This window comes from Amblyraja radiata, chromosome 10 (genome assembly GCF_010909765.2).
Source record: "Amblyraja radiata isolate CabotCenter1 chromosome 10, sAmbRad1.1.pri, whole genome shotgun sequence".
NCBI classification, from domain to species: domain Eukaryota; kingdom Metazoa; phylum Chordata; class Chondrichthyes; order Rajiformes; family Rajidae; genus Amblyraja; species Amblyraja radiata.
The window spans coordinates 47,346,445-47,361,060 of NC_045965.1; the positions used below are offsets into that span (position 1 = coordinate 47,346,445).

Genomic DNA, 14,616 nt, shown 5'->3' on the forward strand with positions numbered 1-14,616 from the left:
TGGGCAAACACTGGGAAGTCTAGTAATAATTGTTTATTCCCTACTATTGTTGATGTGGTGGTGATGGTGATGGTGATGGTGATGGTGATGTGGTGGTGATGGTGAGCCACCTTTTTGAACTTCTACAGTCCTTTTTGGTGAAAGTACTGCCACAAGAATGTTGGGGTCGGGCTTTCCAGGATTCAGATCTAATGATGGTAGAGGAGCGTTGATATATCGTCAGGTCAGGGTGATGTGCGAGTTGGAAGGGAACTGCCAAGTGGTGAGGTTCCCGTGCTCCTGCTGACTAGCTCTTTTTGATAGTAGATGTCATGGGCTTGGAAAGTGCCGTCAGAGTAGACTGGGCCAGTAACAGGAATGCCAGCATAGATTTGGACTGAGCAATTACAATTAAATCCCATTCTAACCCTGTTGCCGTTTTGTAACTTGCAATACACTGAACAATGTGACACAAATGCAATGTTTCTCCTTATTCTTGAAGCTTTCATTCTGCTTTGATAACACCTGAGGATATCCAGGGTGTGTAAATAATCCAAAACACAAACATTTTTTGTAACACTGCCAATTGTGCCCTGGGTTTATCATAAGTCTCAAAATCAGGCAGACTTCTAAAAACAATGCTATCCCCAAGGTAAGTTTCTATCTATGTCATTGTGAGTGCTCGTGAGAATGGAGGAGGATGTAGTGGTAAACACACCATTTGCTGAATAAAAAGCATTAAAAATGTAAACACATGTATTTAATAATGACAGAAAATTATACTGGTACAAAACTAATTACTTTGATTGCATCTTATGCACCCAGTGCTCAGAAAAGGCATCAGTTTTCTCACATTTAGCTGGAATTGTCTTGTGTGAAGTAAATCAGAGTAATACTCTGCTGCCCACAAAGATTCTTTTCTTGTCTTCTGAGCACATTCTAGGGGATGAAATAAAGCATTGGCCGGTGAAAAGAACAAATGTATTGAAATGAAACCTTGATGATCTCAGGATGTCCCAAAACCTTTTCATAAGATCATAAGATCATGATAGGAGTAGAATTAGGACATTCGGCCTATCAAGTCTACTCCCCCATTCAATCATGGCTGATCTATCTCTCCTTCCTAACCCCATTCTCCTGCCTTCTCCCCATAATCTCTGACACCCGTATTAATAAATAATCTATCTATTGCTGCCTTAAATATATTCACTGACTTGGCCTCCACAGCCTTCTATGGTAAAGAATTCCACAGATTCACCACCCTCTGACTAAAGAAATTCCTCATCTCCTTCCTAAAATAGTGTCCTTTAATTCTGAGGCTATGATCTCTAGTCCTAGAGTCTCCCACTAGTGGAAATATCCTCTCCACATCCACTCCATCCAAGCTTTTTAAGACCACAATAGTAAGTATCAGGTGGCCAACTTGTCCTTTAAACAGCACAGCTGAAGTTAATGAGTGCCATAAAAACCATGCTTCTGGTCAACAGGTTTTCTATAATCATAAAATAAATTACCTAGTATCAGCTCCCAACACTCCTTACAAGTCATAGGGTCATGTAATCATACAGCATGGAATCAGGCCTTCAGTCCAACTTGACCTTGTCAACAGCCTGCCCCATCTAAACTTATCCCACCTGCCTGTGTTTGGCCCATAAACCTATCCTATCCATGTACCTGCCCAAATGTTTTTTAAATGTTGTGATAGTAGCTGCAAAGTATTGCAAACTGGTTTACTTCTCTCAGTGCATTTTCAACGAGCTTACCCTCTGGGTAGGGAGTTCCAGTTCTTAGAACCAGCAATAATGGAGTGTGACTCGCAGGGGAACCTGTTGATTGTGGACACCTTTTGAACTTGTCTTTCTTGATACATAAGAACGTACAAATTTGAGGCAGAAGTAGGCCCCTTCAGTGTGCTCTGTTATTCAGGAGATGATGGCTGGTCTGATTGTAATCTCAACTCTACATTCTCGGATATCAAAAATCCTGAGTGGAGAGATTGAGCTGGAAAGTTCGGCTAGAGAAGCCTAGGTGAGAAATTGCAGTGCATTTTATAGATGATATACCCTGCATGCACTGTGGGTTGGTGATGGAAGAAATTACTATTTAGGATGACAGATTTAATAGGAATCTAATATGGAACGCTGACAGAGGGGGTAGTTGAGGCAGGGGCTATTGCAGTGTTTAAGAAACAATTAGACAGATACATGGATAGGACAGGTTGAGCGGGATATGGGCCAAATGCAGCCAGGTGGGTCCAGTGTAGTTGGTCGGAGTGGGCAAGTTGGGCCGAAGGGCATGTTTCCATGCTTTATGACTCTATAGGTTGCCAAACAAGTGGGCTGTCTAGCAGTGGTTAGTGTTGAACATCTTGAGTACATTTGCAGCTGCACTGATCCAAGTAAGTGGAGAATTGAATTGCCAATCATGAAAAGAGGAATTAGGACTGCAGAGTTTTGGTTGATTTGAAATAGCTTCGCTGTTTAGCGCACACAATCCAATGTTCCAGTTTCTTCAAGTTGGCTCTTCATTTGGATATATCTTATGTCGTTCCAGGCATGACCTTCTCTGCTCCTCATGAAACCAGAATTGACCCCCTGGATTGTCAGTGATGACAGAATGAAGGATATGCTGGTTTCTGAGGTCACGGATTGTGGCAACAAGCAAAGCTAAGGGTGGGACAATGCCAAATCTCATACATTTTAGGGATGTTTTGGGACAAAGCTTCTTCAATGCACTATTGGATGCCCTGTGCTATTAAACCATCTTGGTGGAGGCTGGAGTACTTCAGACTAGCATGGTAGGCCCAGCAGCAAAACTACGCTGGTAAGAGCTAATATGATATAGCAATAAAGAAGTAGATGAAACTATGTTAGCAACATACCACTTCCATACCACTGAGAGATTTAAGTTACCTGCGCAAGGAGCAGGTGTGGGATGACCCAGTGCATCATTTCCAGGCAGAGGCTCAAGTCTTTGGGATTTGGCACAATACAATCACTTTGCAATCTGCCTTAAAAAGATTTCAGTACTTTCTCTGCATTTTTACAGACCAATTCTTCGAAGAATCCATATGTATGTGTAATAGACTTTCTCTCGAGCACCAATTTTATTTCAATGATGTAAGTTCAAATCTGTACAGATATTGTCCAGATTTCAGTCTGCTCATCAACTTTGCATTTCCTAATCTCTTGGCATAAGTATTAGAATTGAATTAGTTTTTGTTTTAAACATAATTAATACACAGGGGATGTTGTTTTAAATTTCTAGCAAACCCATTTCCCTTAAATCCTTCAAGACCTCAACAAAGCTGAGCCTGCTTACATTCCAAGATACAATAAAAGCTGTTTTTAACTGAAATCAGACAAGCATTAACTTGTTGAATCCCATGTCATATTACACATTCTCCTGGGGTTATATACAACCATTTTGTAATCTTCTTTGAGAGATCATTGCTGCTTTTGTATGTATGAATCTAAATATTAGGTGTTGATAGTCATAGTCATAGAATGATGCAGTGTGGAAACAGACTCCATACTCCCACCATCCTTTGTGTGAAAAAGTTACCCCTCAAATTCCTCTTCACCTTAAACCCCTGTTCTCTGGACCTCAATTCCCCTGCTCTGGGCAAGAGACTCTGTGCAACTACCTGATCTATTCCTCTCATGATTTTATGCACCTCTATAAGATCACCCCTTATCCTCCTGTGCTCCAAGGGACAGAGTGCCAACCTTCGCAACCTCTCCCTATAGCTTAGAGCCTCTGGTCCTGACAACAACCTCGTAAATCTTCTCTGTACCGTTTCCAGATTTTCAAAAGCAGCATGGAGTCAACATGAGAAATATTCCAGATGGCTTTATTCCAGATGCCTTACATTGTTACCTTTGATTGCTACTTTAACCATCACCAGCTCCAGGTTGATGCCAAGTTAGTCCCAGGACAACACGCTGAGAGAACTCAGGTGGCCTTAGAACTGTCCTGGTGCTTTATCTTACTTAAAATGTGCTTACGATATACCTGAATTCAGCTACCTGGTATAATACCAGCATATGTCAAGGGTTATCTTTGGATCCATATTTTTGGATTAGATTAGATTAGATCCTTTATTTGTCATTTAGACCTTTCGGTCTGAACGAAATGTCGTTGCCTGCAGCCATACATTCAACAACAAACAACAAAACACACAATAAACACAAATTAACATCCACCACAGTGAGTTCACCAGGCACCTCCTCACTGTGATGGAGGCAAAATCTTAAAGTTACTGTCTCTTCCTTCCTCATTCTCCCTCTGCGCTGAGGCGATACCCCACCGGGCGATGGTAGTCAGTCCCGCGGCTCATCGAGCTCCGCGAACGGGCCGGTTCAAGCTCCGCAGCCCGGGGTGGTCGAAGCTGCCGCCCTCCAGTCCAGCGGACGCAGCTGTTGCCGCGGGAGCTCCGGAAAACAGGCACCAGCCTGTGACCTGCGAGCTCCCGACGATGTTGTCCACTGGCCCGCGGCCGAGCCCCGGATTCATGTCGCTGCCGCCGGAACGCCGCCTCAGCCACCGGAACGCTGCCTCAGCCACCGGAGCACCGCGCCGGGCCGCCCTCACCGGAGCGCCGTCTCAGCCCCGCGCCGGGCCGCCCTCACCAGAGCACCGTCTCAGCCCCGCGCCGGGCCGCCCTCACCGGAGCACCATCTCAGCCCCGCGCTGGGCCGCCCTCACCGGGGCTCCGTCTCAGCCCCGAGTCGTGCCACTGCCACTGGAACGCCGGAACGCCGCCGCAGCTCGAAGACGGCCAGCCTCGCGTTGGTGAGTCCTGGCTGGCTCTGTTTCCAGAGCCCCGAGGTCGGTCGCAAGTTGGAGGCCGCCAGCTCCACCATTAGGCCTCAGCGCAGACGGAGGCAGAGAAGGGGGGATACGACAAGAAGAGTCGCATTCCCCCGAAGGGAGAGACAGAAAACCATGTTTCAGCCCCCCCCCAGCCTAATAACTAAAATTTGACTAAAAACAAGACAGAAAAAACAACAACAAAAAGTAAAGACAGACAGACTGCAGGCGAGCCGCAGCCGTTCAACAGCGCCGCCACTTCCGGATTATAACTATATAATCATCAATTCTCTTATTCCCATAATTGTCCACGTGCGTCGTGGTTGAAAATGCTGCTCAGATCAGCTCAGTATTATTAAAAATGGCTGAAATGGCAGATTGAAAGGTTAATCAGCAATATTATCATTCTTTTAAGGGCACTTAACTACGGGACCATTTGAAACTAACAATTATCATGGCCACTAGTATGAAGGCATATAGCTATTTTAAATCATAAGGGATACGTGTAAATCATACCTTGGATTGGTAGCTGTGTGCATTAGAAATCCTTCTGCTCTTCTTACGTTCTTGCCCATTCGGAGGGACAGGTGTTTGATCAGACCCATGTGGCGAGCACAGTGAATAAACACCACACGTTTTGGAACAGTTATCGGTTGCTCTGGTGGGGCTTGGTTTACCAGCCAACATCGTGTATGCCTTCGGAGACTTCTTATGGGAGGCGTTAGCACCTGAAGGTAAGAATTAAAAGAAACAATGCACTGATTTCACCTATTTTCACTTTTATCTGCTTCTCATCACCGTTCCTCATCCACTGTATAAATACGCCTACATTCCTGTATATCATGGTGTCATTATTTTGCTTTTCATTTTTTCATTATTTCAACATATAAAGTAAACAGATTTTCTTTAAGAAGCACATGTCTTTAACAAGGAATATTGCCATTCCTGCATTAGATTCCTCTTCTCGACGGAAGAATTTGTTTTAAGAGAACGTATAGAAAAAAGGCCAGGCTGACTTATCCACTTAATTCCTTTCTCCCTCCCTCTTGGGGAGAAACCTCCAGCAGAAGTTGCCAGCATCCTAAATGAGATTTTCTACTTGCTACTTGGAGATTAGGCAGTGATCAGTCCAACTATCACTGACACCTGTTAAGACAAGGGTGAGGTGGGTACACATGAAGACTCTCACTTGGAGGTTGATCAAATCTAAAGATTGCCAGTGCTTGTTGATGCACCAACATATGTCTTGGCTGTTTAAAGAAGAGAGCTTGATGATCAAGATTTCAGTCTTAGCAATAACTGCCGCTTTGCAGCGGCACGGTGGCGCTGCAGTTTTATTGTTGCCTTACAACGCTTACAGCGCCGGAGACCCGGGTTCGACCCCGACTAAGGGTGCTGCCTGTAAGAAGTTTATATGCTCTCCCCGTGACCAGGTGGGTTTCTCTGAGATCTTTGGTTTCCTCCCACACTCCAAAGACATACAGGTTTGTAGGTAAATTGGCTTGGTATAAGTGCAAATTGTCCCTTGTGTGTGTAGGGCGGTGTTAATGTGCGGGGAGCGCTGGTCGGTGCGGACTCGGTGGGCCGAAGGGCCTGTTTCCGCGCTGTATCTCTAAATTAAACTAAAGATAAGGCTAACTTTCTACCAGGCAGTAGTGTTCACTGCCGTTCACTGCACGCTTTGTGTCATGGACCAAGTAAAATGACCTATTGCCTTCAACAAAATCCTGCAATTGCCTTGGCCAGATAAATGGGGCTCCTCCTTACAGACCAACATCCCATCACAAACGCCCTAATTACTCTCAGTCATGTTTTGGTGGACAGGCCACATCACTCACATGCCTGATGGGAGACTCGTAAAACACACTCTATTCCTAGCTCTTCTCATTGGTAAAAGATTACAAGCCAGAGTGTGAAATGCCTCTTTGATATAAATGTAACTCTCCCGTTGAGACACAAAAGACTGTGGACGGTGGGATTTTCAGTTAAGAAAACCCCACAAAGTGCTGGAGGAACTCAGCAGTCAGTCACCATCTGTCCCTACACAGATAGAGAGTGTCTGTGAAGAGACAGATGCTGCCCCTTCCATTGATCCAGGGAGATATCATTCCCTTTGAACTGAAGGAATCTCTGCTCCATGGCCACACAAAATGGAGAAAGACCATCTGGGATGGCATTGAGAATCTACTGTTTGGAGCACACGGAAATGTCGTACACGGCAGAAGGATATTTTATTGATCAACTGATAAAATATCCACCTGCTTGCTCCATCAAACACCTCCTGCCCCATGAGGGAGAATCTGATGACCCAATATGGCCTCATTAGCTACTGCAGAGTCTATGAAAATAGAGTGGAAGCCAGTCACCTTCAACTTCAAGGGGCTACTCAAGTTGGAGATAGGACAGGGTAGGGTAGGGTAGGGTAGGGTACTGTTGGGAGGGAGGGAGGGAGGGAGGCAGGGAGGTAGGCAGGGAGGTAGGCAGGGAGGTAGGCAGGGAGGTAGGCAGGGAGGTAGGCAGGGAGGTAGGTAGGTAGGTAGGTAGGTAGGTAGGTAGGTAGGTAGGTAGGTTCTGTACAATTTCAAATTGTATTGCATAAATGCCATGCTCAAAACAACTTTCCCTCTTTGCCAATGTGATATGTGCAAGGCAAGATTAAATCCAGTTGTATTCTGGGTGTGAGCCTAAATGGAACTGGGTTGGAAATGCCTAAACTCTTTGTAGTTGGAATTTGTATGGCTGAGCATGCCTTTGGGTGAGTGGGCAGATGCAGTATAATGTGGATAAATGTGAGGTTTTCCACTTTGGTGGCAAGACAGGGAGGCAGATTATTATTTGAATGGTGTCAGATTAGGAAAAGGGGAGGTGCAACAAAACCTGGGTGTGCTTGTACATCAGTCATTGAAAGTAAGCATGCAGGTACAGCAGACAGTGAAGAAAGCTAATAGTAAGATTAAACGAGAACTTACCAGTTTGAAGTTTGATCGTTATTTTATGAGGAGTAACGTTGAGGGAATACGTGAAGAACCCCGCCAGGACGCATGCGTGTCATTCTTCAAAGCAGCGGTGTGAAATCACAGATAACTGTAATGACTAAACATAGTAAGATTAGAGAAGAGATACCAGTTGAGTATATGATCAAGGGTGGGAGCGGAGGGCACGTATTCCCTCAACGTTACTCCTCATAAAATAACGATCAAACTTCAAACTGGTAAGTTCTCGTTTAATCTTACTATTTTACTTCGGAGTCACGTGAGTGACTACGTGAAGATTTTAAAGCTCTGTGATTTCATGCCGTGGAAACGAGTCCTTGCATCACATCTGCCTTGATTATGGGGAGAATAGATATTGAAACCCAACGATAAATATATTAACACCAATTATTGCCCCTATTTATGGGGTAAATTATATTACAGAACTTAAATTTGTTTCTGCAAATGTTCCAGGTTCAATGACTGGTTTGTTATAAAGTCGTTGGAAAGTTTCCTCCGTTGACCATCCTGCTGTCTTGAGGATTTGGTCCATAGGAACGTCCAACTTCATAGCTGCCGATATAGCTGCAGCCCTGGTGGAGTGACATTTAAAAATGCTAGTGTCTACCCCAGCCTTTATTAGGACCTTTTTTAGCCATCTAGATGGTCTGGACTGTCACTGTTTTGAGTGGCTGTTTGTAGCTGATTAAAGTGACATTTCTTTCCCTCTGATGATCTTAGTATACTCCATATATAATAGTAAGTGTGTTACAATACAGAGATGACCATCTGTCGGGTAGGCAACGACTCTGTTGGTTTTTTGCTTCGCTCTACCGCCCGGCCGTGGCCGGTGCGGGAGCTAAGTCGGGCACAGCTGTTCCCATTACGGGAGATTGGCGTGCCGTTGGCTGCTGCTGCCGGCTGCCCGCAACTCCGCGGTTCTCCCCCGCCAGCTTTCCCGCAGCCTTCGTGGATCTGGTCCATGTCTCCACCTGTAAGGTAAGTGGAAGGAACGCAGAGTCTCCTTACCTGCTGTTCCCGGCTTTCAATTTTTGCCGCTAAGGGGAACGTCGTTCCCCCTGCTGTGACTCGTTGCAATGCGTGTAGCGATATGACACGCATGCGTCCTGGTGGGGTTCTTCACGTAGTCACTCACGTGACTCCGAAGTAAAATAGCATGTTGGCCTTCATTGCGAGAGGATTTGAGTTTAGAAATGGCGGTGCTGGCTCGAAGGGCCAAATGGCCTTCTCGTGCACCTATTTTTCTATGTTTCTAGAATCAAACTCATTAGATCAAGAACATGCATTTCCATGTTCAGCCTAAAGAATTTACTAGGAATTATGGAAGAAAATGAAGGCAATGGTGCAGGACTTTCAGTGGAAATATAAATACAAATACAATGAACAAAATAACTCTCTTTGTACTTTTTACCACAGATCCTCTATACCCAAATGTTTCTCGGGAGAAACATTTCCAAGCTTCCGTGCACTTCTCTTGATAGGACGTTGCACTGTCTGGCCGCATGCATTTATCCTGAGGGGGTGAATCACTGTGTTCTTTGTACCAATTTTCTGCGGTATCTTTTTTAATGTATCTGTTCAGAGAAGAGAAATATCAACTTATTTTTATTGTACCAACATTGACATGGAATTAAAAATCTTTTTATTTTCCATCATATTTTTCATACTAGATGCGGTGTGGGTATTAGAGTTGTAGTCATATAGCCTGGAAACAGGTCCTGCAGCTCAACTTGCCCACTCTAACCAAGATGCCCCATCTACACTAGTCCAACCTGCCTGCATTTGGCCCAATACCTTTAAACTTGTCCTATCCATGAACCTGTCCAAATGTCTTTTAAATGTTGATATAGTACCTACCTCAACTACCTCCTCTGGCAACTCGTTCCATATACCCACCACCCTCTGTTTGAAAAAGTTGCCCCTCAGGCTCCTATTAAATCTTTCCCCCATCACCTTAAACTTAATGTCCGCTGGTTCTTGATTACCCGACCCTGGATGAGGGACTGTGTGCATTTACCCTATCGATTCCCCTCATGAACTTACATACCTCCATAACATCACCCCTCGTCATCCTGCACTCCAAGGAATAAAGTCCTAGCCTGCCCAACATTCTCCCTATAGCTCAGGCCTTCAAGTCCTGGCAACATCCTCATATTCCCATATTCTGGATATAGTAATCATGATAAACCCATGACATTTCTTGGGCTTTCAAGATTTGATTTACATTATTAAGGGCTGAAATAATTCTGTGTTGCAAATAAACTTTCTCAATGCTGTAAGATATGGGGACTGTATAAACATCAAACTGATGAGCAGGATTGAATTATGTACCTGGCCAGAAACATGTCACCTCCCTTATTCAAGTAAGTGTCAAACAAGAGCCCTCCCTTAAGAACTTGTGGTTATTCATTAGGGCCCGAAAATCTGCTTCAGATCTCCCCTCCAATATTGGTTTGCCCAGACATGGTTTCCGTCATTGCTATTACTGTATACTTTGTAAAAGATGCAGCAAGGACCACCTGCAGTAAAGATTTCATATCCCTCCATTCTCTGTACTCTTTCCATTCCTATGCTTATACAAAGATCTCTAAAATGCCACAATCATATCTGCCTCAACTACCACCACCATCACTGTGTTCCAGGCACTCACCACCCCTTTTGGGGAAAAAACCTGCCTTGCACATCTCCTTTAAACTTTGCCCCTTCCCATCACCTCCTCTAGTATTTGATTTTTCCAACCCGAGAAAGAGGTTCTAACTGTCTACCCAGTCATAAGCAGAAGTAGGCTACTCGGCCCAACAAGTCTACTCCACCATTCAATTATGGTTGATCTATCTTTCCCTCTTAACCCCTTTCTCCTGCATTCTCTCTGTAACCCTTGACACCCTTACCAATCAAGTATTTGTCAATCTCCACCTTAAAAGATACCCAATGTTTTGGCCTCCACAGCCATCTGTGGCAATGAATTCCACAGATTGTCCACAGTTGTCCAGTCAGACGGTACATGTGCAATTTGAATGACCCCTTCTTTATAAGCCATTTCAAAAGTAGTCTAAATCCCTTCCTCAATCTCTGCTTCCAGCTTGCAATTGCACAGGAATGCAATGATGGGGAAACAACCAAATCTCGGCATTTATGAAATACACCTTACGTGACCAGAATGTGCCGCAGCAGGTGACATTCACTGACATTTGTTGGTTTCATTTTTCCCTGACATTCAAATGTTTGGTCGAGAAGTTTCTGGAATTGCAGGCTGATCACAGGCATGGTCAACAAGGCCTCTGCCACCCTCTTGAACAATGGGACTAATAGCATATCTCCCTAACCCATGTGATTATAGAGAAAACCAGAGGAATGATGAGCAAGGAATTGAAGAAAATTGGGTAAAATTGTTGCATATAATTTAGTTTAGTTTAGAAATACAGCATCGAAACAGGCCCTTCAGCCCAACCAGTCCATCCATCACCCAATCACACTACTTCTGTGTTATCCAACTTTCTTATTCACTCCCTACACACTAAGGGGCAATTTGCAGAGGCCAATTAACCTACAAACATGCACGTCTATTGGATGCGGGAGGAAACCAGAACACCCAGAGGAAACCCATGCGATCACCGTGGAAAACTTGCAAACTCTATACAGACTTCACCCATGGTCAGGATTGAACTCGGAACTGTGAGGCAGCAGCTCTACTAGCTGCGCCACTGTGCTGTGTACAACAAAATATAATACATGTCTGAATGGGCATCTAACTACCAAATTAACTTCAATGTGGGAAACTATGAGACAGTCACTGAGAATAATAAAAATCTGTCTCATTGAAGTAGAGTAACAGAGGCATCTTGAGGTTCCGATTAACAAATCTCAAAGTGACAACACAAGTTAACAGGGCCATAGAAAAGTGAACAATAGACAAATTGAAAGGTGGAGGAGGAGGGAGAAAAATGCTAAAGATAGACACAAAGTGACAGAGTAATGGGCCTGTCCAACTTAGGTGATTTGTTAGGTGACTACAGGCGACTAGGCTGTTGCCACATGGTCGCCGGGGTGTCGCCTGTATGGTCGTGAGTAGTCCTCAATCGCCCAAAGAGTCGTAGCGTCTTTCTGGTCGCCGCTGGATTTTGAACATGTTGAAACATTTTCGGAGACAGTTGGCGACAGTGGGTTTGACGCCAATGAGCATAACTTGACTTCTCCTGACATCGGTGCTGTCATAGTTGTTGCCAGGTTACCGTAGGTTATCGCTAGGTTAACGTTGGTCGGCGCCAGGTGACATAGGTTGTCGCCGGTGCTAACTTCATTTTTTTTTTTGTTAAAGCAATGATTCTATTTCAAATTTGATGTCGAAGGGGGGTCCAGTCGCTAGTTTTTCGGCGAACTGCTACGACTATGACAGTCGCCGACAGTCGCCTAAAAATAGCCTAAGTGGGACAGATCCATAACTCAGCAAGTCAGGCAGCATCTCTGGAGAAAAATAATATGTGACATTTCGGGTCGGGACCCTTCTTCAGACTTTTATCCTTTTTCTTCAGAGATGTTGCCTGACCCATTGAATTACTCCTGCACTTTGTGTCTATCTTTGGTATAAACCACCATCTGCAGTTCTTTGCTTCTACAATCTGAGAAAAAAGCTCCATGTTTTTAGATAAATGTCTTTAGATTTTATCTTTTAAACAACCAGCAAGTAGTAAGGTTAGCTTACTCCTTGCAAGGTGATACTGCATAGTTTCATATTTTCTGTTCCTGTGACAATGAAGTTGAGTGGCAAGAATGTGTCATTAAAAAGCTTTTTCACTTTGCTAAAGACCGTCCCTAATATTTGGCACCACATCTGTTTCTCACAGCGCAAATTAAACCCACGGTGAGACTAACAGTAAAGCAAGAGTACTGTTGTGGAGATTATCCAACAATTTATAATTCATGATTAATGCCCTCTGCAAAATAAGCTGCTTGCTCCTTTACATGCAAATAATGATACAAATAATGACTTGCTGTTATATTTCCAGAAGTTTTCCCACCAATATTTTACCTGTCAATGCATGGAACTTGAGGGCTATTAATGTTCAAGCATATAAATCAACGATAAGAATACACATTCAAGTTAATACCTTTCTTGACATTTTTCCAGCTTTCCCGAAATTTCCACAGAGTCAGCAATTGTAGCGGACACAACCTGAACAAGAAAGTTTTTAAGCTGATTAAATGTGTTCACCCTCTCACTTGCAAATCTTGTCTTTTGTCTCTCAGTCGCAAAATGCACCCTTCAGACTTGGTGCAATTGTTCTATCATGTCACGGCAATCAAAGGAACATTAATAACATTTCAGAAATGCAAGTAGAATCTGTTATCATTTATCGAGTGTCAATGGGAAATGCAGAAGTGTTCAAATGGTTTCGATTTTGGCACCGTGTTACATTTCAATAAAAATAGCACCTTTCTACATAAGTTACTTTTATATGGCATTGTCAGCAAAGAAAAACAAGTCATAAAATCATATCACCAGTGCTAGCTTTCTGCAAACCACATGCTATTAACAATTTTATTCAACTTCCTGAAGAAGATGGAAGGGGGCAGAGCATGTTAGTGAAGCATTGTTTTTCTGACGAAGTCTGCAACTGCAGAGGTCAGTGCTGGGACCCATAAAAATAAATTACTTGGATGAGAATGTAGGTGGTGCGATCGGAAGGTTTGCTGATGACACAAAAATTGGCAGCCTATGGATAGTGAAGGTTGTTTTCCAAGGATACAGAGGGAGGTAGATCAGCTGGAAAGTTGGACACATCAGTGGCAGATGGAGTTTAATCCAGACAAGTGGGAGATAATATATTTTGGGATGTCAAATATTGGCAGGACATATGCAGTAAATAGCAGGAACCTCAAGCGTGCTGATATACAGGGAGATGGAAACTGTAAAGGATACAGAGAAGATTTACAAGGATGTTGCCAGGACTCAAAGGCCTGAGTTATAGGCAGAGGTTAAGCAGACTAGGATTCTGTTCCTTGGAACACTGGAGGATGACGGGTGATCTTATAAAGGTGTACAAAATCATGAGAGGAATAGATCGGGTAGACGCACAGTCTCATGCCCAGAGTAGGGGAATCGAGAACCAGAAGGCATACGTTTACGGAGAAGGGGGGAAAGATTTAATAGGAATCTGAGGGGTAACAGTATGAAATGAGCTGCCGGAGGAGGTAGTTGATGCAGATAGTATCTCAATGTTTAAGAAACATTTGGACAGGTACATGGATTGGATAGATTTAGAGGAATATGGGCCAAACACAAGCAGGTGGGACATGATGAGACATGTTGGTCAGTGTGGGTGTTGGGCCGAGGAGCCAGAGGAGATAATGAAGACAGAAACAATTTCTATGTTTAAAAGGGTATTTGAATAGGGAAGGAGTAGAGGGATACAGGCCTGATGGAGGCAAATGGAATTAGCTTAGAAAGAGGCATTATGGTCGGCATGGGCAAGTTGGGTCAAAGGCTAAATTTCTCTGCTGTGCACTCCATGGGGGGGGGGGGGGGGGGGGGTGGGGGGGGTGGGGGGTGGACCTTTCTGGAGCACTAGTATGGGTGTTGTGGGTTGAAGGGACTGGTTTCCAGAGGGCTAGTATGGACATTGTGTGCCGAATGGATTCTTGGGCTGGCGGCTCAGTCACTCAAGCCTGGTGTGCTGGCAGCTCACTCCCTCACAGCTGGTGGGCTGGCAGTTGACTCACGGCTATTCCTTGAAATTCCAGTTCAAGCAGGGTGCAAGGCCACCAAATTCAAGTGCAGTTTCATACCATTTCAAGCAGGGTGCAAGGCCACTAAAGACAGCATGTTGTGACC

At 44.2% G+C, this 14,616-nt stretch overlaps 1 protein-coding gene across 1 annotated transcript in view; it reads right to left on the reverse strand.

Annotated features, from left to right (window-relative positions):
• Positions 1–720: 720 nt before the first annotated feature.
• The window catches only part of LOC116977390, a 69,194-nt gene continuing 55,298 nt past the window's right edge, over positions 721–14,616 (reverse strand). Inside the window, exons 17-20 of the mRNA XM_033027820.1 lie at positions 12,893–12,957; positions 9,189–9,358; positions 5,308–5,519; positions 721–918 (exon numbers count right to left, since the gene is read on the reverse strand). Of these exons, the coding sequence (XP_032883711.1) occupies positions 835–918; positions 5,308–5,519; positions 9,189–9,358; positions 12,893–12,957 (531 nt within the window). The 3' untranslated portion in view covers positions 721–834. The remainder of the gene's footprint in view (positions 919–5,307; positions 5,520–9,188; positions 9,359–12,892; positions 12,958–14,616) is intronic.